Genomic DNA, 26,263 nt, shown 5'->3' on the forward strand with positions numbered 1-26,263 from the left:
CCTAGGCTTTAATCTAATTGTTCAAAACGGCTCTATAATATTGCTGAAGCCTTTCTCAAAAGGAGCCGTAAATGTACCAAACAATGGATTATAGCAGCATGTTGCGTAACAACCACTACATATGGTTAAATCAAAACAGGCTGTGTTGAACTTGAGCTTGTGATACTAGTCAAACCCCCCCATGATGTCATCTGTATGAGACCAACACAATGGCCACATGTATATTGTTGATTAGTAACCACAGTAAATGACAGCTTCTTTTGTTTTTTGTAAACATTTTTGATAGTATATCTACAATTGTTTGATCCCTGGTTTCTCAACAGCTGGGCTGTGGCGCAGTACCAGGCAATGGCGGTCCTACTGGTGAGCTGCAACCTGACATGCCCCACTGTGCACTCTTACAGGCCGGTCGCTCCACACATAAGGAATACCAGGCATGCCCCACTGACACCAATGCATTTTAATAAATATATATCTAGGCCTTGAGGTCCCTTGAGTTGAGAACCACTGGTTTAATCGACATCATTGACAACTGCCACATGATATTATTATGCTGACATAGAGTTAAAGGACCAGTCAACACAGTAGATTTGCATAATCAACAAATGCAATAGCACTTAGTCTGAACTTCAAATGAGTAGTAGATTTTTTTCTGACAATTTTAAAAGTTATGTCTTTTTCCACTCCCCCTGTACCATGTGACAGCCATCAGCCATTCACAAAGGCATACACACTTATTCTTGCACATGCTCAGTAGGAGCTGGTGACTCAAAAAGTTTAAATATAAAAAGACTGTGCACATTTTGTTAATGGAAGTAAATTGGAAAGTTGTTTAAATTGGCATGCTCTATCTGAATAATGAAAGTTTAATTTTGATTGAGTGTCCCTTTAAGTTTGTTACTGTAGGCAATAAAATAAGCATTCTCTCTTTATGATCTGTTCTAGGTTGTGGGTCTTTATCGCTTATGTGGCTCCGCTGCTGTGAAGAAGGAGCTCAGAGAGGCGTTTGAGAGGGACAGCAAGGCAGTGAATCTGTGTGAGAGCCAGTACCCAGACATAAATGTTATAACAGGTAAGGATTGTGTTGAGTCATTTACGATATTTTCTACTATTATAGTCTTATGCAAGGAGATACCATAGTTACTGCTGAACCTTTAGACCTACTAACATACTAAGTACTTTGCTTTATGTTAAACTGGAAGATTCTTAACTACCAGTTTGTATACAATTTGCTATATAATTTGTTTAAAGGGATTGCTATCATTGCTGTGTAGTTGTTCCCTGCGGTAACACAGTGATGTTTTGTACTTAAACAGTAAATGCTAACATTTTTGTCATACATATATAAAGAAAATCACTATTTACCGTTGAAATATCTTTTAAATGAATAAATATAATTGTTTTATTTTTAAGCTAACAGGATATGCAACTGGGCCTCACGGCCTGTTGGTCACTGGCTGGCTAGCAGAACTCCCACTGCTCATGGCTTACGCGTTTCGGCTACATGCCTTAATCACAGACCTCTATGTTTACAGCATGTAGCTAAAATGTATAAGACAAGAGCTGTGCACACTTTTATTCTGCACCTGAAGTTTTAACGTTGTACCAAATAAAGTAGCATTTTATGGAGCCTGTGTACGAACTTTGTTTTATTGAATATAAAAGTTTGTGTCATTGTTGTAATAAAAATGCAGTAAGCTGTAGGTTATAGTTAATAGAAATCTGCAATCATTTTAAAAGGATTTTACTTTTTATTTCTTTTTTTTTTTATTTTAACATTTGTGCATTACTTTCTGTCACAGCTATTCAAGGGGGCTGGGGTCTCTACAGGATATATAGCTTGATGTATTAAATCTTCCAGAGTGACTTGAGCTGGCTTACTGTTTATTAAATGCTAGAGAAACAGGAAGTCAGTTTCTAGCCCATGCTCAGAAGAGGCAGAATGCAATTTGAAGGGTTATTATTTAAAAAAAAAAAAAAATGTACATGCTCTAATCCTTTTGATATCCCTTTAACTTGTTTTCACTTCCCATTAAACCCACAATTTACTGATGCTTGAGAAGGGACATCCTGATAGATATGCCACTGACGTATTCATCTATGCATCAACAGCATTGCCTTTGTAAATGTGTCTGTCGAGATCCTTGTGATGTCATAAATCTGTCTGTATTAGAGCTCATTCGATTAATTTAATTTCTAGCATCATTTTTACTTAAAGGAACAGGATTTGTGTGTGTGTATGTGTATGTATGTATGTATGTTAAGATGGAAAAATAATCGAGAAATCGGTTAGATGAGAACTGTTTCATTATTTGTATTAGGTTTTTACTACATGATGAAAATGTTAAATAAACAGTTTACATAGATACATATAGCTCTGGCCAGTAAGTCAACATTTGCATAAAAGACTAAGTGTCTTGGCTTAAAGAACTGTCTCCAGTTGTATTGACAGCAAATGCCTGTTGCATTACTTGAAGTCTGTACACTGGATTTATGCAGGAGGTAAAAATATATAAAATACAAATGTGAGAACATTTATTTAGAGTTCTTAGACTTGCAAACTAAACGTAAGAAATGAGCGCATTTTAGGAACACAATATATAAGCTAGAGGCGAACCTTAGAGGTGAGTGGGATAACTAAGAAAACCAGCTAGGTGGTGCTTACCACACTGTCCTGAAGGGACTTACTGCTATTTATGTTTAGTTTTATTTACAGTTATTTGACTGTTACATGATATTTCCAATGATTGTACAGAAGGAATGCAGTTAAAGGGACATTCAACACTAAATACATGCTAGATTAAATGAAGCATTCACAGAAAAGATTAGTCTGAGAATAATTTGTAGATGTATTGTTAAAAGGTTCATTAGCTGTTTAAATATTGACAAAATAAGTGTAAAGTTTTAGTGTCTATATAACAATGGGAGTTGCCATGTTGTAACTTAGGTTACCTTCTCCGCTGTGGCCAATTAGAGACAGTTATAAAAGGTCACTAGAGTGTGCAGCGAATGACTGTGTGGAATATAACACTGTTCTGCATTTCCATTTCTAACAGGAACTGAAAAGCTCACAATTTCAGAACAGAATTACAGGAAAAGGGGACAAAATAAATAATGAACGTATATTGCAGAGTATATATATATATATATATATATATATATATATACGTATACGATTTATCATTTTATATTACCATCTCAAAGTGTTTAATGTCCCTTTTAAAGGGGCAATATATACCAATCTTCATTTAACTGCATGTAACAGATACTACTATAAAGAATAAAAATGCACATATACTGATATAAAAATCCAGTGTAAAACTTTTTAAAAACTTACTTAGAAGCTCCCAATTTAACACTGTTGATGAGATTAGCCTGGGACGCCCACTGAAAAGGGCTGATAGCAGACCCCCCATGCATATGAAAAGACTCATTATACAAACAGCAGCCGTTGGATATTCTGTATACATCAGTATGCATCTAAAACTTTATGGGCTTGGTTAGGAGTCTGAAAATCAGCACAATGTTATTTAAAAATAAGCAAAACTATAGAATTTTACAAAAACATACCCAGATGTGCTTTAAAAAAGGATCATCTACAAATTATGCAAACAAAAATCTAGTGTATAATGTCCCTTTTAAGGTTGACACAAAAATACTTCTGGTTTTGGTCAGGGGTTCATAGTTATGGTGTTGCATCATGTCTGCTTTCATCCATGTGAATTTGATTTCGAGTAAGCATGTCGTACAATTGACAGTTCAGTGGCTCTGGAAAATGAGGAATTAATGAAGTGGATACTGGTTTTTGCTTGCTGTCTAAATTTGTTCTGCGCATAGAGCTGTTGTATAGAGACGACTACAGCAGTGGCCAAGCAACTCGGGCGAACGTTAATACAGAAAAAATAACCCTGACCTCTTAACGGGACTAATTTTAGCAGAGGACTGTAAAAGGATCAGCAGAGGTCAGAGGGCACCCTATGGCTCCTAAACTATTCGGCATTGATAACTGTAAGGCTGGCAGTTTTTGCATTATTTGTTTAGGTTAGTAAATATTGCATTATGTTTAAAATGGGTGTTACAAGTTATCATGGAATAATACTCTGGGGGGGTTTTAAGTTTGAAATAAAGTGCATTTGTGTGGCTGACATTGCGTCTAGATCTTCGTTAAAGGGACAGAATAGTTTCAAAAGAAAATGCTCTAAAGTGGTAGATAATTTTTATTGCACTGTTGTTTATGCAAAAAGGGTTAAACACATAGTTATAGTCAGCTCCAAAGCAACAATGCACTTCTGTGACATTTTATTTCTTATGTATGTATGGTATATATCAACAATTAAGTACTGCATTACAAAATAAATGCTTTAAAATAATTTCAACTCTGCAGATTCTGCTAAAAAGAGTGATGATCAATAATTAATCTGTTAAAGGGACAGTCTAATCAAAATTGAACTTTCATGATTCAGACAGGGCATGTAATTTTAAACAACTTTCCAATTTACTTTTATCATCAAATTGTATTTACTCTCTTGGTATTCTTTGTGGAAAGCTAAACCTAGGTAGGCTTATATGCTCATTTCTAAGCCATTGAATTGCCTGTTATCTCAGTGCATTTTTTAATGTTAGACACTGCTAGTTCATGTGTGTCATATAGATAAATAAATCCACAGGAGTGAACAGAATGTTAAGAGTCAACATTGATTGGCTAAAATGCAAGTCTGTCAAAAGAACGGAGATAAGGGGGCAGTCTGCAGAGGCTTAGATACAAGGTAATCACAGAGGTAAAACAAAAGTAATAAAGAAATTATCTATCTTTTTAAACAATACAAATTCTGTAGTAATAGTGTTAAACTTAATAAAAATATAGCTGCAAGCAGCAATAGAGGTGGCCAAGCGCATCGCCTTTGCAATGGCATACAAGCTGCTTAGTCACAATATATACGTAGCTATAAAGCAAATTTCACAGCTTTAACATAAGCGGTTGCAAAGAAAACACATTTTCGAAATGTTTGCGTATACCAATATGGCTGCCACAGCTTATGACCAATTCCTTCAACATGAACAAATGTGACTCTATGTCACAATATAAGGTTACACAGCTAGTTTCACAGTTCTAACATAAGCGGTTGCAGAGAAAATAGCTTTTTGAAATTTTCGCATAAAACAAAATAGCTACAAGATCATATGATATACAGTCTCCATTATATGCACAATAGTTCTCACCATAGACGTCAATAAACATGGCAAAAATAAACCATTTTTATAAAGCGGTTTTTGTTTTATTATTAATTTAAAAAAATTAGCTAAGCATTTTTGAACAATTCAAAATGGCTGCCAAACCATATGACCTATCAACTTCTCTTGAACAAATCTGAGTGTTAGTCATAAGATAACTCTATAAACAAAATTTCAAGTCTGTCCTGTAAGCGGTTTCGGAGAAGAAGATTTTTGTAGTTTTTAAAAACAGCTCATACAAAACAAAATGGCTGCCAAGCTATGCAATGTATGGCTGTAAAATTGCACATACTAATGCTCACTATAGACCTCTACAATTTGCAAAAGTTTCATGAAAATTAGCAAATGTTTTATTTCACGAAGGCGACTGCGCAGTGCGAATTTTAACTGCAATATTGTCTTTAGGGGTCATGACTGTGTACTACAATTAAACAATGATAAAAAGGTGAATGGCTCATAGCAGCCATGTTTATGCAAAAATCGTAGTTTGAACAAACTTGGTAGAGGAACTTGCAAGGAGCACATGTGCAAAATTGCGCTTCATCGCACTTAGCGGTTTCAGAGAAGATGTTTAACCTCTTAAGGACATATGACGGAATTTTTCCGTCATAAAACAATTGAGCAAACTGAAAGCTGTGTCCTTAAAGGGTTAAAGATTTTTCGCATATTTCAAAATGGGAGCTAGATCATGTGACTAAATCACTTCTCTTGAACAAACTTTATGCTAGGTCAGTACAGCAATACACACAGCAAGTTTCACAACTGTAACGTAAGCGGTTCCGGAGAAGAAGATTTTCAAGGGTTTGTCGAAATTTGTTGCAAAAAGCATAATGGCTGCTAGATCACATGACCTATGAGATTTATGTTGCATAGGATTAAGTACAGCATAGATCTCTATCTAGCATTGGGCTATAATTGCATCTTCATCACCAATGTAACAGATTGCACGTTATAGCAAAGCAGATATAGCCGATCTCTTCTGGCTCCAGTAAAGCATCTTTTGATCTCCGGTGTAGGCATGTGCAGATATAACAGCACCACCTCAGTTTTAAATGCAATTTAACTCCTTTAGTAAACCCAAAGGGCCAGTCCATTTTTGCAAAGCCCTGCAACCGCTTAACACTGTATGCTCTGAGCGCTTTGCTATAACGTGCAATCTGTTACATTGGTGTATGAAGATGCAATTATATGTTACTGTTACCTACAAATCTTGTTGAACTATAATGAGAGTTTTCCTATTTAGTCTGACATCAGTATCCAGATAAAAGCAGACCTTGAATATAACATGCTGGCTGACAGCCGAAGACTACCATTCCAGTGACTACCAGGTGATCCTCATTCTGGGTCACCCATGCGGCTGTCAGTGCAATGTGGTAATTTAAGTCATCAGAAGCACAGTGGTCCCATAGCAGTTGGAGTTGTAAGAACTGCTGTGGGACCGCTGTACTTCTGATGACTTCAATTACCACTCCAACTGCTATGGTACTGAGCAGTTTGTTTTTTTCCTAACTCCACTGCGCATGCGCAACACAGAACGAGTAGGATCGACTTGGAACACTCAGTGGAGCTGGAGGGTGACGTCAGGACAGGAGGGGTCAGGTGGCCATTTCAAAAGGGCCCGAGGTGAAATAGTAAGTGGTTTTACTTGCAAACTATATTTAGAGCATAATTGGCCTACAGTTTGCTGTCAACATAGTTAAATACATTATCTAAATATGTAATAATAATTTTTAGGTTAACTTGCCCTTTAATACACCAATAGAGAGAAATGAACTCACTAATGTAGAATCTAGACTTTTATAAGAGTTAATGAATGATGCCTGACAGTATACAACAATTTTCATATAACTGCATGTAATAGACACTACTATAAAAAATAATATGCACAGCTACTGATAAAAATCCAGTATAAAACAGTTTAGCTCTGTTGAAAATGTTAGCTGGAACACCCACTGAAAGTGGTTCTATAGAAAAAAAAAGCAGACACTCCTCCTTCCTCTGCATATGAAAAGACCCTTTACACAAACAGGAGCAAGCTGGAGTAGGTATACATCAGTATTCTCCTAAAACTTTGGGGCTTGGTTAGGCGCAATGTTATTTAAAAATAAATCAGCGCAATGTTATTTAAAAATAAGCAAAACCAGCCACAAGAGGACCCAGCTAGCTATCGTCCCATGTCACTTCTCAATACAGACATAAAGATATTAGGAAAAAGTTTAGCAAACCGTATGAATTTGGTCCTTAATGATATTATACACACAGATCAGGTGGGTTTTGTCCCTGGTCGAGAGGCCAGAGACAACACCCTCAGAGCCTTGACCCTTACGGAATATGTCAGACACCACAATATTGAGTCAGTGCTAATGACCATAGATGCTGAAAAAGCATTTGACCGGACTGATTGGCAATTCTTAACAATAACATTAAAAAAAAATAGGATTCTGCCCTAAAACAATAAATTTAATTTTTAGTTTATATACTCATCCGAGCGCAAAAGTAAAAGTTAATGGAATATTATCAGCCACATTCCCAATACACAACGGCATGCGACAAGGATGCCCCTTATCCCCAATTTTATTTGTTTTGATGATGGAAGTCTTTGCGTCTCATGTACTCAGGAACCAAAACATTAAAGGGATATTGTTTGTCCTCCAGGAATACAAAATAGCTATGTATGCGGACGATGTGCTTTTTACTGTGTCCTCCCCTTTCACAACTATTCCAAAGATACTAACCGAACTAGACAACTTTGGACAGTTTTCTAATTTCCTTGTTAATAAGCAAAAATCCGAAATCCTAAACATTACACTATCAAACACCAAATTCAAATCCTTATCCACTATTTGCACGCTCCGGCTGAAAACAGACACAATCAAATACCTAGGGATCCACATTTCCCCCAGTCAGACGACACTTTTTGATAAAAACTATAACACACTACTCCTTAACACACAGCGTGACCTCAAGACGTGGGCGAACAAACCCCTGTCTTGGTGGGGGCGAATTCAGGCCATAAAGATGACAATGTTGCCTAGAATTTTATACATTCTCCAGACCTTGCCACTTCATATCCATAGATGGTACATGACCCGACTTCAAAATAGCCTCAACACATTTGTCTGGGGTAGGTGCAGACCCAGAATCAATAGAGATACAATGTACAGACCGACCGTATATGGAGGGCTAGGCCTCCCCAAAATTGAGGATTATTACCAAGCGGTAACATTACAGAGAGTGTTAGATTGGCACAGGAAGAAAGAACATAAGGCATGGGTAACATTAGACTCACACATATTTCAAGCACCCCTGGTACATGCCCTATGTTGGGTACCAAATGACCTCAGACCACCTCAATGTCAACACCTTGATATACATAAACAGCTTTTTAAAAACTGGGATCACATAATCGCTACTAGACCACACATCTCTACCAGTAGATCCCCCCCCTATTTCCAATCACATTAAACGTGAAAATGGTGGGCGGCCTTGACAAAGGATTTAAAAGACTCACTGAATGGGACTATACATTTCCACTGTTCAACTTTATAGAAGCGGGTAAGCTTTTGGAAAGAGATAAATTATTTAACATAGCTGATGGTAGATTTACCAACTGGCTGAAATATGCTCAATTACACCACTACATTCACACATCTCCATTCAAAACAGACCTCCTAAGACAACTCACCCCATTTGAGCAACTGTGCCATAATGGAGTAATGCCAAAAGAAACGCTTTCAATATCTCGTAAACTCCCCATAAACAACCTTCATGATACCCTCCCACCATACACCACAAAATGGAACCTAGACCTAACAGAACATATAGAACAAAGTACGTGGGAAATTATTTTTAGATCAATTAAAAAATCTTCGACGTCCCCTATGATACTAGAATTAAATTTTAAAATCCTCCTCCGATGGTATCTGACTCCGTCGAGGTTGAACAGCATATATCCAAACACGTCTGGCGTGTGTTGGCGAGGGTGCGGAGAACATGTTAACTTGATACATATGTGATGGCACTGTATGTATGGACGGCAGTAGAATTACACTACAAGCAGTCTATATCAGCTCAAATTACAATGAACCCAAACATTGCCTTACTAAATGACTTGCCTAAAGTGACATGTCGCCTAAAACTAATAAAGCTATAAATAGGCCTCAATAGTGCGAGGAAATTAATAGCACCCCATTGGAAAAAACCTGTAACACCTACTAAAGCTATGTGGTTAGAGGAGGTAGAGGAACAATTTTCCCTGGAAAAATATGGTTACCTCTGCCGTAATAAGTTGGAAACCTTTTTAAATGCCAGGTTTATATGGGAGGAATCACTCCTGAGACCAGCTACTCTACCCATCATGCGCACCTCACACATCCCCAAATCCAAGAGTGAATAAATACAAGCGCACAGGCGCCATTCCCACTGACATACAGAATAGAAAATATGATTTCCCGTACAGAACTCCATACACAAAAGGACAGAGTGCGCCACACCGTTACTAACTTGTCGGTTAGCTGCCTTCCACCAGAAGGTGTTAATATTAAAAGATTTAAATACGAATTAGAGGATCAGAGTTTGTTTGTTTCTCTTTTGTTTGCTTTTCTTTTGTTTGTTCTTATTTGTTGATATACTATATTTCTATATTGAAGCACTGTCGGGTAAGCTTATTGCTGGATTCAACATATGCCCTTTCTATTTGGACTATTGAAAGCAAACATCAAATAATCAGGCCTAGGAAGAGGACTTGGCTCTCTTTACAGTAGTAACCGACTGCATGGACATTAATTCAATACTGATTACAAGTACTCTTATATATCATTGTACTGTTGATGAATAACAAAGCTTGTATTAATAATAAAAATAAATAAATAAGCAAAACCATAAAAAATGTTTTATATAAAGCTGTATAAATGGATCATCTACAAAACATTTATGCAAAGAAAAATCTAGTTTATAACGTCCATTTTAAGCAGCCAATAAGGATGCTACTCCCAGGACTTTCAAGTGAGTGCAACTGGCATTTGTAGGCACAGTCAGTAAATTTCCTTAAACTGAGGAGGGAAATCTCATGAGACCACAGTAAAGCAAAGTGTGACATCAGCACTAATGAAGCTGATTTTTTTTTTTCTTTCTTTTTTTTCAACATGCTGCAGACAGTAGCTGAAGGATAACTATTCACAGAGCTCTTATTATAAGCTGAAGACATTTTATGGTAAAATATCTTCTTTTTTTAAATAGAGATACTTAGGTGCTATTTTCTTGTCAGCTTTTTAAGTTATGTTGCGTTATGTTCCATCGCTTTCGTGTAATTTACGGCTATTGCTTCCCTTTAAAATTGCATGCTCTATCTAAGCCATAAAAGTTTAATTTTGACTTTTATGTGCGCCTTTATGTTAGTATGCATAGACCAAAAAAGGCAAGAGGGCTATTAATCAGTTTCTAGCATGCGGTGGGGGAGCTGCGCTGTGGTTCAGCTGCACAGTTTGCTCCTAGGGAAAGCACTGACTTGGGTAACAAGTGTGGCTTTGTTAAAGAACAAACACAGATGGCATTTCTGTCATGCTTTTGGGGATTAGCCGTTTTTATTTGGCAGTTGTGCTGTTCCTCCAGCTATAGAAATAAAGACCTTTGTGATAAAGTAACTTCCTGTTTGTATTTTTTTTTATTGGCACCTCTCACAACACAGTTGTATTTAGATAAAAAAAAGGTTTAACAAAATGTGCTTAGAAATTTGTTATCTCTGTGTGTGTTTTTTTTATGTAAAACGAGTTATTTAACATCTGTAGTTTATTTTTAATCCCTGAGCGAAGTACATTTTAAAATCTTGTAAGCGTGAATGGCTGATACCTATAATAAATATATATATATATTCTATAGGTATTTTAGTCGCAATGGTGTGTTTCATAACTAGCCAGAGAATTTTATGAAAACATGCATTACAACCCGTTACTAATATTAATTTTGATATTGATACATTTGCTTCTCCCAGGGCTGCTTTCTTACAGTCTCCTGATTTGTCAAACCCTATGTTTACGAGCAAATATTGGCCATTTAGGTGATATGGGGAAAGAGGGTAGGTGGGGGTGGGGGGCATACTCAGTTTTTAGATCAGACTCCATGGGCCTAAAGCCCCTGACAGCTGTGTATGTTTATGATCCGTCCTCCACACTCGTTGCAGCTTTACTAACAAGGAAATCCCTGCAACTGCAGTCATTTTCTTGTTCCCAGTGATGTCGCCATACAAATGCCGGGACATTAGTTGGTGTTATGGCTAAAGCCAACAGTTGGGAGGGAAAGTTTAGTCTTATTTGCTTACAGCAGTGTGTGGGAGGGGGGTCCTTGGAAAACTTATTGTCCTTTGCACTCACATGGATAAATGAGGGGGCAAAAACAGCCAAGACAGTTGCACTTCACAGATAGTATTTACTAGTGTGCTATAGCACAGATTAGTCATCTGAGTACTCTACAACAGTTACAAATATCTAAAAGATAAAAAGGAACAATTTTTTTTAACCAGTTTTATAGCAAATCTGTTTGAATGACAAAAAACAAACTCTCATGTAGTATTTACTAGAGATGTGCGCTTGCACAGATCTTAGTGTGTTTCACTTACACAAGAGGATATTCGGCTCCGAAAAGAGCAGAATACCGAAAGCAGCCTCAGATGTCTTCATTCGGCAGTGAACAAACCTGCCAAATACACACTGCTAGTATTTACAAGCATTTGTATGGTTTCCCAGTAAATATACAGGGTTTTAAATACTTTTTGCTAGTACCACTGAGTTTCCTGTTAGTGCAATTACGCACCAGTTTCCCTGAATTCTCGGACATATTCTTGTTGCATGGCTTGAGGTGTATTCACACGAATTGTAGCATGCAGTGGCCTTTGAGAGTTTGAGACCTTAAATGGACAGTAAACCTTAAAAATAATGTTATATAATTCTGCACATAGTGCAGAATTATATAACATTATTTAGGTGCTATAGCCATAAACGCATTTTTTACAGTTTAATTTGCTAAAATACAGCGTATTAAACCACTTAAAGGGATATGAAACACCATTTTTTTTCTTTCATGATTCAGATAGAGAATGCGATTTTAAACACTTTTTTTCTAACTTACTTATTTATTTTCTATTTTTGATTTGTTCTCTTGTTATCTTTTGTTGAAAAGGAGGGACGTAATTCTTAGGAATGTTATCTATTTCCAAGAACACTAGATGGCAGCTATGTAGTGCTCCACTATGCCTACCTAGGTAGCTCTTCAACACAGAATATCTTGGGAATGAAGCAAATTTGATAATAGAAGTAAATTGGAATCTTTTTAAAAAATGGTATGCTCTGTCTGAATCATAAAATAATTTTTTTGGGGTTGCATATCCCTTAAAAACCTTGTGAGTATATTTAAAGGGACAGTAAACACCTTGTAATTACAAGACATTTCTGTTGTGTTGCTAACTTGCTATAGAATAACATATCTGCCAGGTCGTAACAAATTTCACTGCAATTTATCAATAGCCAAACTCCATCCACTATTAGCCTTATTTGGAGCAGCCAATCTGGGCTTTAGTCTGCAGGCAACAAGGCTAGCCACTATATCTAAACCTTCACTTATTATTATTTTTTATGTCTTTTAATTCATTTCTGGGTGAAATATCCCTTTAAACCTAGTTTACCAAATTGTAACTGGACTTCCACTTCAAGTACATTTCCGTGCTCCCACGCTATAAATATGTACTGTGTGCTTTGATAAGCTCTTTAGCAACTTTAACTATATAAATAAAATCTCACTTCTCCAATGTGAATAGATCTTCTTCATTACAAGCCATATTAGATGCGTTTCCCTGTTAGCCGCCTGTACAAATAAAATAATTAGCCGAAACATAAAGCTGGGATGATGCAGGATTATACCGTGCTGTGATTACGCTTGACTTACTGCATGTCTTCAGTTGTTTATGTGAGGCTCTCTGCTCGTGTCAAAACATGACATGGGGAAGAATTTCTTGGCATCAAATATTTGTGTGTCTAAAGTCCTCCAGGGCATTGTAAGCTACTTATGTGCAGATGGAAATACACATTGTGGTCAATCGAGGTATTTAAACTGCAAATAGAATAGAAGACGTAAAACAACGGCGTTGTATTTTTAATTTACTGGAATCTAACACCGTGAACCCCAGATAATCCAACGCACACCTTGCAAAGAACCAATAAGGTTAATCTTACACTATTTATCAATAACATGAATACTGTGATAGCCTGTGATAGCCTCTAGAATAGGTATGTCAAATATGCTGCCCTAGGGTCTATGAGGATATCACCTCCTGACTAAGTTTTATAAAACGTGCAGCTCCAACATAGCCCAGTCTGTGACCTGCGACAGGGAAATTAAATTAATTTACTGGAAAGTCAATTTTAAACATTTTACATATTTTAATTATATATTTTAATATGCTTTCCTTGTAAAATAAAATCATAAAACACAGTGATTTTTGGTTAAAAAAAACTTCTGCCTGTTTCTGTCTTCCTAGAGAGGATGGAAGGCAGTTTCTGTAACCCAAGTATGCTGCAAATTGCCTGAGCCAGCTACATATTACACAGTGATTACTTATAGCAGTGTACAAATTCATTTACATAGTAACATAGTAGATGAGGTTGAAAAAAGACTGAAGTCCATCAAGTTCAACTTATACAAATCTAAAATATATACAAAAAGCTCCAGTTAAGCTTAAATAATCCCACTAAAAGGTGACCCATTTAATACTAGCAATCATATCCATGAATTTTGTTTATAGACAGAAATGTATCCAAATAATTTTTAAATGTATCTAGGGTATTGGCATTCACTACCTCCTTTGGTAATGAGTTCCAAAATGTTATTGCTCTTACAGTGAAAAAACGTTTCTGTTGCAGGAGATTAAATCTCCTTTCCTCCAACCTTAAATTGTGACCTCTGGTCACAAACAATTTTCTTGGAATAAACAGCGCTTCTGCCATCTCTGTATATGGGCCTTGAATATATTTATATAAAGTAATCATGTCACCTCTTAAGTGCCTTTTTTCTAAAGAAAACAGACCCAGTTTTAGGTTAAATTCTCCAATCCCCTTATTAGCTTTGTGGTCCTTCTCTGAACTTTTTCTAGTTCTGCAATATCTTTTTTTTGCGATCGGTCCCCAGAACTGCACTCCATACTCAAGGTGAGGTCTTACCAGGGCTTTAAATAGTGACAGAATTATGCTTTCCTCCCTTGAGTCAATGCCTCTTTTAATACATGCTAGTATCTTATTAGCCTTTGAAGCTGCTGCCCTGCATTGTGCACCCATCTTTAGCTTGTTATCTATTACTACTCCCAAATCCCTTTCCTCCTGTGTTTGGCTAAGTCTTGTCCCATTTAAATAATATGTTGCCTGCTTATTTTTACTTCCAAAATGTTGAACCTTGCATTTTCCCGTATTAAATCTCATTTTCCATTTACCTGCCCATACTTCTAATTTTTGCAGGTCCCTTTGTAACGAAAGTTCATCCTGCGCTGACCTAATGACCTTACTTAACTTAGTATCATCTGCAAAAATAGAGATGTCGCTATTTAATCCTAGCTCCAAGTCATTTATAAAAATATTGAAAAGAATAGGGCCCAGCACTGATCCTTGGGGTACTCCACTGATTACCTTTGTCCAATCTGAGTATGATCCATTTACTACTACTCGTTGCTCCCTATCTTTTATCCAGTTATTTATCCACAAACTAACATTTTCAGCTATTCCCAGTCCCTTAATTTTGTGCATTAATCTCTCATGTGGCACTGTATCAAACGCCTTTGCAAAATCTAAGTATATCACATCAACTGATTCCCCTTTATCTATATTTCTCCTGTTAAGTGTGATCAGTCCACGGGTCATCATTACTTCTGGGATATTAACTCCTCCCCAACAGGAAGTGCAAGAGGATCACCCAGCAGAGTTGCTATATAGCTCCTCCCCTCTACGTCACACCCAGTCATTCTCTTGCACCCAACTAATAGATAGGATGTGTGAGAGGACTGTGGTGATTATACTTAGTTTTTATAACTTCAATCAAAAGTTTGTTATTTTAAAACAGCACCGGAGTGTGTTGTTCCTTCTCAGGGAGAATTTGAAGAAGAATCTACCTGAGTTTCTATATGATTTTAGCCGGAGTAGTTAAGATCATGTTGCTGTTCTCGGCCATCTGAGGGGTGAGGTATACTTCAGATCAGGGGACAGCGGGCAGGGTCACCTGCAAAGAGGTATGTAGCAGCTTATTATTTTCTGAGAATGGAATTGATTAGAAAATACTGCAAATACCTATATAAAGTAAGTTCAGCCTTAAATGCAGTAGTAGCAACTGGTATCAGGCTGTCATGTATGTATATTTTCACTTCAGTATTCTGGGGAATGGCACTTCACTGGAATGATACTGTATGAATAAACCTTAGCCTATATTGCAGTGAGAACGGCTAGCAGTAGGTTTCTGTGACAATTTATTATCAGGTTAAACGTTTTGCTGGCATGTTAAATCGTTTAATTTTCTGAGGTACTGGGTGAAAAATTGTGTTGGGCACTAATTATCCACTTGGCGGGCATTTTATTCAATTTTTGACAGTTTACTGATCTCCCTCACTGTTGTGTGTGAGGGGGAGGGGCTTAATTTGGTGCTTTTGCTACGCATCAGGAATTCAGTCACAAGTCTGTTTTTCTTCCCTGCATGATCCGGTTCGTCTCTACAGAGCTTAAGGGTCGTCAAAAGTTATTTTGAGGGAGGTAATCACTCACAGCAGACCTGTGAGAGAGTGCTTGACTGTGATAAAAAACGTTATATTCTGTACTTTTTTTCTGTCATTTAAGGGTTAGTTATCCATTGCTAATGGGGACAATCCTTTGCTAAATATATATTTTTCCGGTTAAAATTTGATTTTATTGTTTCTCAACTGTCATAACTTCTGTGCTTCTTAAAGGCACAGTACGTTTTTTTCATACTATTGAAATTTAAATTGAAAAGTATTTCCAAGCTGCTGGTTTAATTGCTAGTGTGTTTAACATGTCTGATTCAGAGGAATATCTCTGTGCTATATGTGCTAAAGCCAAAGTGGAGCCCAATAGAAATTTATGTACTAATTGCATTGATGCTACTTTAAATAAAAGTCAATCTGTACAAATTGAACATCATTCACCAAACAACGAGGGGAAAGTTATGCCGACTAACTTGCCTCACGTGTCAGTACCTGAATCTCCCGCTCGGGAGGTGCGTGATTTGGTAACGCCGAGTACTTCAGGGCGGCCATTACAAATCACATTGCAGGACATGGCTAATGTTATGACTGAAGTTTTGTCTAAATTACCAGAACTTAGAGGGAAGCGTGACCACTCTGGGGTGAGAACAGAGTGCGCTGATAATAATAGGGCCATGTCAGATACTGGGTCACAGTATGCGGAACATGAGGACGGAGAGCTTCAATCTGCAGGTGACGGTTCTGATCCCAATAGAGTGGATTCAGACATTTCTAATTTTAAGTTTAAGCTTGAGAACCTCCGCGTTCTACTAGGGGAGGTATTAGCGGCTCTGAATGATTGTAACACCGTTGCAATTCCAGAGAAGTTATGTAGGCTGGATAGATACTATGCGGTACCGGCGAGTACTGACGTATTTCCTATACCTAAGAGGCTTACAGAGATAATTACTAAGGAGTGGGATAGGCCCGGTGTACCCTTTTCCCCCCCTCCTGTATTTAGGAAAATGTTCCCAATAGACGCCACCACGCGGGACTTATGGCAGACGATCCCTAAGGTGGAGGGAGCGGTTTCTACTCTGGCTAAGCGTACCACTATCCCGGTGGAGGATAGCTGTGCCTTTTCAGATCCAATGGATAAAAAATTAGAGGGTTACCTTAAGAAAATGTTTGTTCAACAAGGTTTTATACTACAACCCCTGGCATGTATTGCGTCTGTCGCGGCCGCTTTTTGGTCCGAGTCCCTGGAAGAGACTCTTGACTCAATTACTATCGAAGAAATTTCAAACAGGCTTAAAACCATTAAGCTAGCTAATTCATTTGTTTCAGATGCCGTAGTACATTTAACTAAACTTACGGCTAAGAATTCCGGTTTCGCCATTCAGGCACGCAGAGCTCTGTGGCTAAAATCGTGGTCAGCTGACGTTACTTCTAAATCTAAGTTACTTAACATACCTTTCAAAGGGCAGACCTTATTCGGGCCCGGTTTGAAAGAAATTATCGCTGACATTACAGGAGGTAAAGGCCATGCCCTGCCTCAAGACAGAGCCAAGCCTAGGGCTAGACAGTCTAATTTTCGTTCCTTTCGTAATTTCAAAGCAGGAGCAGCATCAACTTCCTCTGCTCCAAAACAGGAAGGAGCTGTTGCTCGTTACAGACAAGGCTGGAGACCTAACCAGTCCTGGAACAAGGGCAAGCAGGCCAGAAAACCTGCTGCTGCCCCTAAGACGGCATGAATTGAGGGCCCCCGATCCGGGAACGGATCTAGTGGGGGGCAGACTTTCTCTCTTCACCCAGGCTTGGGCAAGAGATGTCCAGGATCCCTGGGCACTAGAGATCATATCTCAGGGATATCTTCTGGATTTCAAAACCTCTCCCCCAAAAGGGAGATTCCATCTGTCAAGGTTGTCAACAAACCAAATAAAGAAGGAGGCGTTTCTACGCTGCGTACAAGATCTGTTACTAATGGGAGTGATCCATCCGGTTCCGCGGTCGGAACACGGACAGGGATTTTACTCAAATCTGTTTGTGGTTCCCAAAAAAGAAGGAACCTTCAGACCAATCTTGGATTTAAAGATCCTAAACAAATTCCTAAGAGTTCCATCGTTCAAAATGGAAACTATTCGGACAATTCTACCCATGATCCAAAAGGGTCAGTACATGACCACAGTGGATTTAAAGGATGCTTACCTTCACATTCCGATTCACAGAGATAATTACCAGTATCTAAGGTTTGCCTTCCTAGACAGGCATTACCAGTTTGTAGCTCTTCCATTCGGGTTGGCTACGGCTCCAAGAATCTTCACAAAGGTTCTGGGGGCTCTTCTGGCGGTGCTAAGACCGCGAGGAATTTCGGTAGCTCCATACCTAGACGACATTCTGATACAAGCTTCAAGCTTTCAAACTGCCAAGTCTCATACAGAGTTAGTACTGGCATTTCTAAGATCGCATGGGTGGAAGGTAAACGAAAAGAAGAGTTCTCTCTTTCCACTCACAAGAGTTCCCTTCTTGGGGACTCTTATAGATTCTGTAGAAATGAAGATCTACCTGACAGAAGACAGGTTAACAAAACTTCAAAACGCTTGCCGTGTCCTTCATTCCATTCAACACCCGTCAGTGGCTCAATGCATGGAGGTGATCGGCTTAATGGTAGCGGCAATGGACATAGTACCCTTTGCACGCTTACACCTCAGACCGCTGCAATTGTGCATGCTAAGTCAGTGGAATGGGGATTACTCAGATTTGTCCCCTACTCTGAATCTGGATCAAGAGACCAGAAATTCTCTTCTGTGGTGGCTCTCTCGGCCACATCTGTCCAGGGGGATGCCATTCAGCAGACCAGAATGGACGATTGTAACAACAGACGCCAGCCTGCTAGGTTGGGGCGCTGTCTGGAATTCCCTGAAGGCTCAGGGATCATGGACTCAGGAGGAGAGTCTCCTGCCAATAAACATTCTGGAATTGAGAGCAGTTCTCAATGCCCTTCTGGCTTGGCCCCAGTTAACAACTCAGGGGTTCATCAGATTTCAGTCGGACAACATCACGACTGTAGCTTACATCAACCATCAAGGAGGGACAAGAAGCTCCCTAGTAATGATGGAAGTATCAAAGATAATTCGCTGGGCAGAGTCTCACTCTTGCCACCTATCAGCAATCCACATTCCGGGAGTGGAGAACTGGGAGGCGGATTTCTTAAGTCGTCAGACTTTTCATCCGGGGGAGTGGGAACTTCATCCGGAGGTCTTTGCCCAAATACTTCGTCGTTGGGGCAAACCAGAAATAGATCTCATGGCGTCTCGACAGAACGCCAAGCTTCCTCGTTACGGGTCCAGATCCAGGGATCCGGGAGCGGCCCTGGTAGATGCTTTGACAGCACCTTGGACCTTCGGGAGAGCTTATGTGTTTCCACCCTTCCCGATGCTTCCTCGATTGATTGCCAGGATCAAACAGGAGAGAGCATCGGTGATTCTAATAGCGCCTGCGTGGCCACGCAGGACCTGGTATGCAGATCTAGTGGACATGTCATCCTGTCCACCTTGGTCTCTGCCTCTGAGACAGGACCTTCTGATTCAAGGTCCCTTCAAACATCAAAATCTAATTTCTCTGAAGCTGACTGCCTGGAAATTGAACGCTTGATTTTATCAAAACGTGGATTTTCTGAGTCAGTAATTAATACCTTAATACAGGCTAGGAAGCCTGTTACCAGAAAGATTTACCATAAAATATGGCGTAAATACCTATATTGGTGCGAATCCAAAGGTTACTCTTGGAGTAAGGTTAGGATTCCTAGGATATTGTCTTTTTTACAAGAAGGTTTAGAAAAGGGTTTATCCGCTAGTTCCTTAAAGGGACAGATCTCAGCTCTGTCCATTCTGTTGCACAAACGTCTGTCAGAAGTTCCAGACGTTCAGGCTTTTTGTCAGGCTTTGGCCAGGATTAAGCCCGTGTTTAAAACTGTAGCTCCGCCATGGAGTTTAAACCTTGTTCTTAACGTTTTACAGGGCGTTCCGTTTGAACCCCTTCATTCCATTGATATAAAGTTGTTATCTTGGAAAGTTCTATTTTTAATGGCTATTTCCTCGGCTCGAAGAGTCTCTGAGTTATCAGCCTTACATTGTGATTCTCCTTATTTGATTTTTCACTCGGATAAGGTAGTTCTGCGTACTAAACCTGGGTTCTTACCTAAGGTAGTCACTAACAGGAATATCAATCAAGAGATTGTTGTTCCATCCTTGTGTCCAAATCCTTCTTCAAAGAAGGAACAACTTCTGCACAATCTGGATGTAGTTCGTGCCCTAAAATTTTATTTACAGGCAACTAAAGATTTTCGACAAACGTCTTCCCTGTTTGTCGTTTACTCTGGTCAGAGGAGAGGTCAAAAAGCTTCTGCTACCTCTCTCTCTTTTTGGCTTCGTAGCATAATACGCTTAGCTTATGAGACTGCTGGACAGCAGCCTCCCGAAAGAATTACAGCTCATTCCACTAGAGCTGTGGCTTCCACTTGGGCCTTTAAGAATGAGGCCTCTGTTGAACAGATTTGCAAGGCTGCAACTTGGTCTTCGCTTCATACTTTTTCCAAATTTTACAAATTTGACACTTTTGCTTCTTCGGAGGCTATTTTTGGGAGAAAGGTTCTTCAGGCAGTGGTTCCTTCTGTATAAAGAGCCTGCCTGTCCCTCCCGTCATCCGTGTACTTTTGCTTTGGTATTGGTATCCCAGAAGTAATGATGACCCGTGGACTGATCACACTTAACAGGAGAAAACATAATTTATGCTTACCTGATAAATTCCTTTCTCCTGTAGTGTGATCAGTCCACGGCCCGCCCTGTTTTTTATGGCAGGTCAAAATTTTTAAATTATACTCCAGTCACCACTGCACCCTTTGGCTTCTCCTTTCTCGTTGGTTCTTGGTCGAATGACTGGGTGTGACGTAGAGGGGAGGAGCTATATAGCAACTCTGCTGGGTGATCCTCTTGCACTTCCTGTTGGGGAGGAGTTAATATCCCAGAAGTAATGATGACCCGTGGACTGATCACACTACAGGAGAAAGGAATTTATCAGGTAAGCATAAATTATGTTTTTTACTTACTTCCTCATAGAATCTAATTAGATTAGTTTGACATGATCTATTTCTCCTAAAACCATGCTGATTAGAACTCATAATCTTGTTTACACGAATATGCTCATCAATATAATCCCTTATAATCCCTTATAATTAGCGCTAATTAGTCACAAATAACAGAAGATACTTTTAATAAACAATGATTTTCCTTTAAAAATATAAAAATAAAATAAATATACTTATAGAAGCAAAATAAGACATATTTCCCTATCTCCAAGTTCCAGGGGTCGACAAATTTGTTTAAAATTTAGGAGCCAGTAAGAATATTTAGGGGCCAGACAGTGCTAATTGTATATAGAAATATGGAGAATAACCCAAAAGTTAGGAGCCAGGGGTAAAATTCTAGGAGCCAGTGGCTACCTGGCTCCTGGATTTGTCGAGCCCTGATTTAAACTAAAACTTTCATCCTGTTATACTGATTGGTAGATGAACCAAATTAATTTTAAAAAACAAGTGATTGTAAGTACGCGTGTGAGTAGTGAGAAGGTTTTAACGTTTGTCTGCCATTTCACTGCAGTTTTAAGATCTGAACTATTGGAATGTTATTAGTGTATTTGTCTTAGTGATGACGGCAAATGAGTGATGATAGTCAACCAAAAATCAAATTAAATGGATGTGAAAATCCCAAACGTTCCTTTATGATTTAGACGGAGCATATCATTTTAAAAACAAGTTTACAATTTATTTCTATTATCAAATTTGCTTCGTGCCCATGATATTCTGTGTTGAAGAGATACCTAGGTAGACATCTGGAGCACCACACGGCAGAAAATAGCTCTTGCAAATGGATAACATTCTTTCAACACTGCTGCCATTTAGTGCTCCAGAAATGGGCCGGCTCCTAAGCTTGCAATCCTGCTTTTTTAAAAAGGGATATCAAAAGAACCAAGAAAAATTGATCATGGGGTTGAATTGGAAAGTTAATTAAATTGCATCCTCTAAGTGAATCATGAAAGAAACATTTTGGGTTTCATATCTCTTTAAATGGACAGGAAAGAAAAAAGAAACTGTTTAAAAAGGTATACTTTGTTAAGCAGCATATTTCGGTAGGCTTAAAGGGACAGTCTACACCAGAATTGTTATTGTTTTATAAGAAAGATAATCCCGTTATTACCCTTTTATTACCCATTCCCCAGTTTTGCATAACCAACATTGTTTGTAATAATACACTTTTTAGTTCTGTAATTACCTTGTATCTAAGCATCTTCTGATCACATGACATTTTATTATCTATTGACTTGCGTTTTAGCCAATTAGTGCAAATAAAAAAGTATATGATAAGAGGCGGCCTTCAAGGGCTTAGAAATTATCATGAGCCTAAATAGGTTTAGCTTTCAACTAAGAATACCAAGAGAACAAAGCACAATTGATGATGAGTTAATTGGAAAGTTGTTTAAAATTACCCTTTAAGTTTAGCAATGCACTACTGGGAGCTAGCTGCTGATTGGTGGCTGTACATATATGCTAGGTCCCAGTAATGCTTTGCTGATTCTGAGCCTACTCTTAAAGGGACATGAAACCCAACATTTTTATTGCATGATTCAGAAAGAGTATGCAACTTTAAACAAATTTCTATGATACTTCTATTATCAACATTTCTTCGTTCTCTTGGTATGTTTTGTTTAAAAGCATGGACGTAAGCTCAGAAGTGTGCACGTGTATGGAGCACTATAGTAGGGTTGTCACCTGTCCCTTAACCCCTTGAGTGCTAACGGCGGCTCTTAGCCATCGCAGAGTTTCCCACTCTGGTGCTAACGACGGCTCAGAGCCATTGTTAGCACTCTCCCACCTTGAGGGAGATCTGGGGGCTCCTACCCCGGGGATCGGGCCTGCATAGTGACAGGCATCGCGGGGCTTCATGTTTTGCGCAGTGATGTCACACGCATGACGTGATGACGTCACTGTGAAACTTTATTAACCATTTACAATACAAAGTATAGAGAAAGGGGGCATGCTGCTTAGAAGCCTGTATCTCAGGCATCTAGACAGCTACAGACCTCCAAGACCCACCGTTGGAAAGGTAATCGCCTAACCTTTCCAACAGTGTAAGTCTTGGGGATCTGGAAAAAAAAATACAAAAGTTAATTATTTTTTTTTTAAAAAAAAAACTTAAATCGGCTTAGCACCCAAGTGAGAAAGTGCTTAGCACTCAAAGGGTTAAAATACAGAACACTTCTAAGTTACACATGCTGCAGGGTGTACAGGGAGGAATACGAATACTCTTCAACACAGACTACCATGGGGACAAAGCAAATTTCATAATAGAAGTAAATAGGAAACTTTTTTTTTTTTTTTTTTAACGGTATCCTCTGAATCACAAAATAAACTTTTTGATCTTGGGAAAAGTGTTTGAAATGACATTGTTCTTTCTGAATCATGAACACTTCATTTTGACTTTGTTGTCCCTTTTATAATTGAATGCGTTTCACTCTATTACCTAGTCACAATAAACGCGTAATCTCTCTACTATTATAAAAATGTATTTTAAAAAATCTTTAGGTTACCATCATTAACGCCTTTCTCTGAAAATGTTCAGAAACCGCTGTTGTCTACAAAATAAATGGAAGCATATTTGAATATTCACAACATTTACATGGAAAACACTGAATATATTTCCACATACAGGACAATATTTTATGTTTGCTTTAAATTTCCCAGTGATCTTGTGTATTTATAGACTTTCAGGAGTATGCCACGTGCACACACATTTCAAATTTAAAAGGGCATATATGAGCTGCATTGACGAAATCTTTTTGATAAAAATAAGTGAAAGATTCTGTAACGATTTCAGTCCTTTTTTTTTTTTTCTTTTCTTACTATATAAATGTAATAAACTTGAATATATGATTCAAAAAGATCACTAATCAATCTACAGACAGGAATAGCATTTACACTTTCTCTGTTAGAAATTTATAAGATCAATTTATTTTTTTATTTATTTTATTTTATAAAATCTTGTAAACTCAGTTCATACAGTGCCTATTTTGAGTGATATTGCAAAGTAACAATTGATATTGAGTATTACCAGACAGATTATACAAATACGTTTATCTTTTTTTGTGTAGGTGTTTTAAAGGATTATTTAAGAGAACTGCCTTCCCCTTTGATTACAAAGCAGTTATATGAAGCAGTGTTAAATGCCATGGCTGAGAAACCCCTAAGAATGATCGGAAGTGGTTGCGAAAATGACAGCAGGGACTCGGGGCACACCGTGGGACTTCTTGACTGTTTGCCGGATGTGGAGAGGGTACGAGTAAAAAAACGTTTCCTCCTTTATATATCAAATTTGAATATTAAGCACTGAGTTTTATCCATTTCTGCAAATACGTAAACTAACAACACCGCACATCATATTGTACAATTTCACAATCATATTGCAAATTACAGAACCTTTATGAATAGAATTGTTTTGTCTTGGTTTGTTCTAAAATGAACTATATGTGTCTTAAAGGACCACTAAATACATTAGAAAAGAATAACTGACATACATAATAAAAAGACAATGCAATAGCATTTACTTTGAATTTGAAATGAGCAGTAGATTATTTTCTGGCAAATTTTAAAGTTAATCCAATTTCCCCTCCCCCTGTATCATGTGACAGTCATCAGCCAATAAAAAAATGCATATACATATATACTGTGCACTAGGGATGCACCGAAATGTTGGCCACAAAAACGTTTCGGCTGAAAATGGCATTTTCGGTTATTTCTTTTTTTTTTTTGCCTGTTATTTTCAGTAAAATTATTGTGTAGCATATTTCAAATTTGATGCTAGTGTAGAGCTGCTGTTTGAGTTCATTACTTGACTTACTGTTTTGCAGATAATAGTTTTCTTGGACCTATTTTTTGTCCAATTTTAGTGTGTTACTTGCAATAAAAATGTGGTTATATTATTTTATTGGCTTGCAGTTTTTCAATTCAGTTTCATTCATTAAATAGTCTAATTATGCAATAAAAACATATTTTAAAATAATTTGAAAAAAATACAGTGTCGGTTTTTGGCCAAGTGCATCCAGAATTTCCATTTTGGTGCATCACTACTGTGCACATGCTCAGTAGGGGCTAGTTCCTCAGAAAATGTGCATATAAAAATTGTACATTTTCATAATGGAAGTATTTTCTAAAGTTTTTTATTTTTTTAATTCCATTGTCTGAATCATGAAACTTTATTATACTTTAGCGGCCATTTAAATCTTTACCAACATTGTGCTGACACTATATATGGCCTATAGTTATCACCACTGTCAATTTGTTTTACCCATAAGTACGGCCTGCAGGTTGCTAATTGTTTGTTCCCCCCTCCAGGCAACACTGAAGATGCTGTTGGACCACTTGAAGTTGGTGGCCTCGTACCATGAAGTGAATAAGATGACCTGTCAAAATTTAGCTGTTTGCTTTGGGCCTGTCCTGTTGAGCCAAAGGCAAGAAACGTCCAACCATAATAACAGAGTGTTCATCGACTCTGAAGAACTTGCTAGTGCCTTGGACTTTAAAAAACACATTGAAGTGCTCCACTATTTGCTGCAGCTTTGGCCAGGTAAGGTCCCTACTCGGTTTCCTTTTGATCCCTATAATAAAGACCAGAGCGCCTGCTAATCTATTTTATGGTTTTAAAAAAATGAAACGACCATTATAGTTGAAAAATTACTTGTAAATGGTTAGAGGATGTAATGTTAAATCTAGTGACTCTGTAATGCTATTTGTTTAACCCCACAAAGGATTATTTTTACTTTGCAAGCACTCCACTGGCCAATGAGAGAGTACTAGTAAGTCGCAAATATTGTCAGCATTTTTCAGCACGCATTTCTTCTTGTATGAAGCATTAAAGGGATATGAAACCCAAATTTTTTTCTTTTATGATTCTCATAGAACATGCAATTTCAAGCAACTTTCTAATTTACTCCTATTATCAATTTTTCTTTGTTCTCTTGGTACCTTTATTTGAAAAAGGGGAAATGTAAGCTTAGGAGCCGGCCCATTTTTGGTTCAGCACCCTGGGTAGAGCTTGCTGATTTTAGGCTATATTAAGCCACTAATCAGCAAGCTCTACCTAGGTGCTGAACCAAAAATGGGCCGTCTCCTAAGCTTACATTCCTGCTTTTTCAAATAAAGGTACCAAGAGAACAAAGAAGAATTGATAATAGTAAATTGAAAAGTTGCTTAAAAGT

General features: G+C 38.0%; 1 protein-coding gene across 1 annotated transcript in view; it reads left to right on the forward strand.

Moving 5' to 3' along the window:
• The window catches only part of LOC128640814 (rho GTPase-activating protein SYDE2), a 142,110-nt gene that overhangs the window by 85,887 nt on the left and 29,960 nt on the right, over positions 1–26,263 (forward strand). Inside the window, exons 4-6 of the mRNA XM_053693239.1 lie at positions 946–1,072; positions 24,161–24,342; positions 25,401–25,632. Coding sequence (XP_053549214.1) covers positions 946–1,072; positions 24,161–24,342; positions 25,401–25,632 — 541 coding nt within the window. The remainder of the gene's footprint in view (positions 1–945; positions 1,073–24,160; positions 24,343–25,400; positions 25,633–26,263) is intronic.

The sequence above is a fragment of the Bombina bombina genome, chromosome 10 (genome assembly GCF_027579735.1).
Source record: "Bombina bombina isolate aBomBom1 chromosome 10, aBomBom1.pri, whole genome shotgun sequence".
Taxonomy (NCBI): domain Eukaryota; kingdom Metazoa; phylum Chordata; class Amphibia; order Anura; family Bombinatoridae; genus Bombina; species Bombina bombina.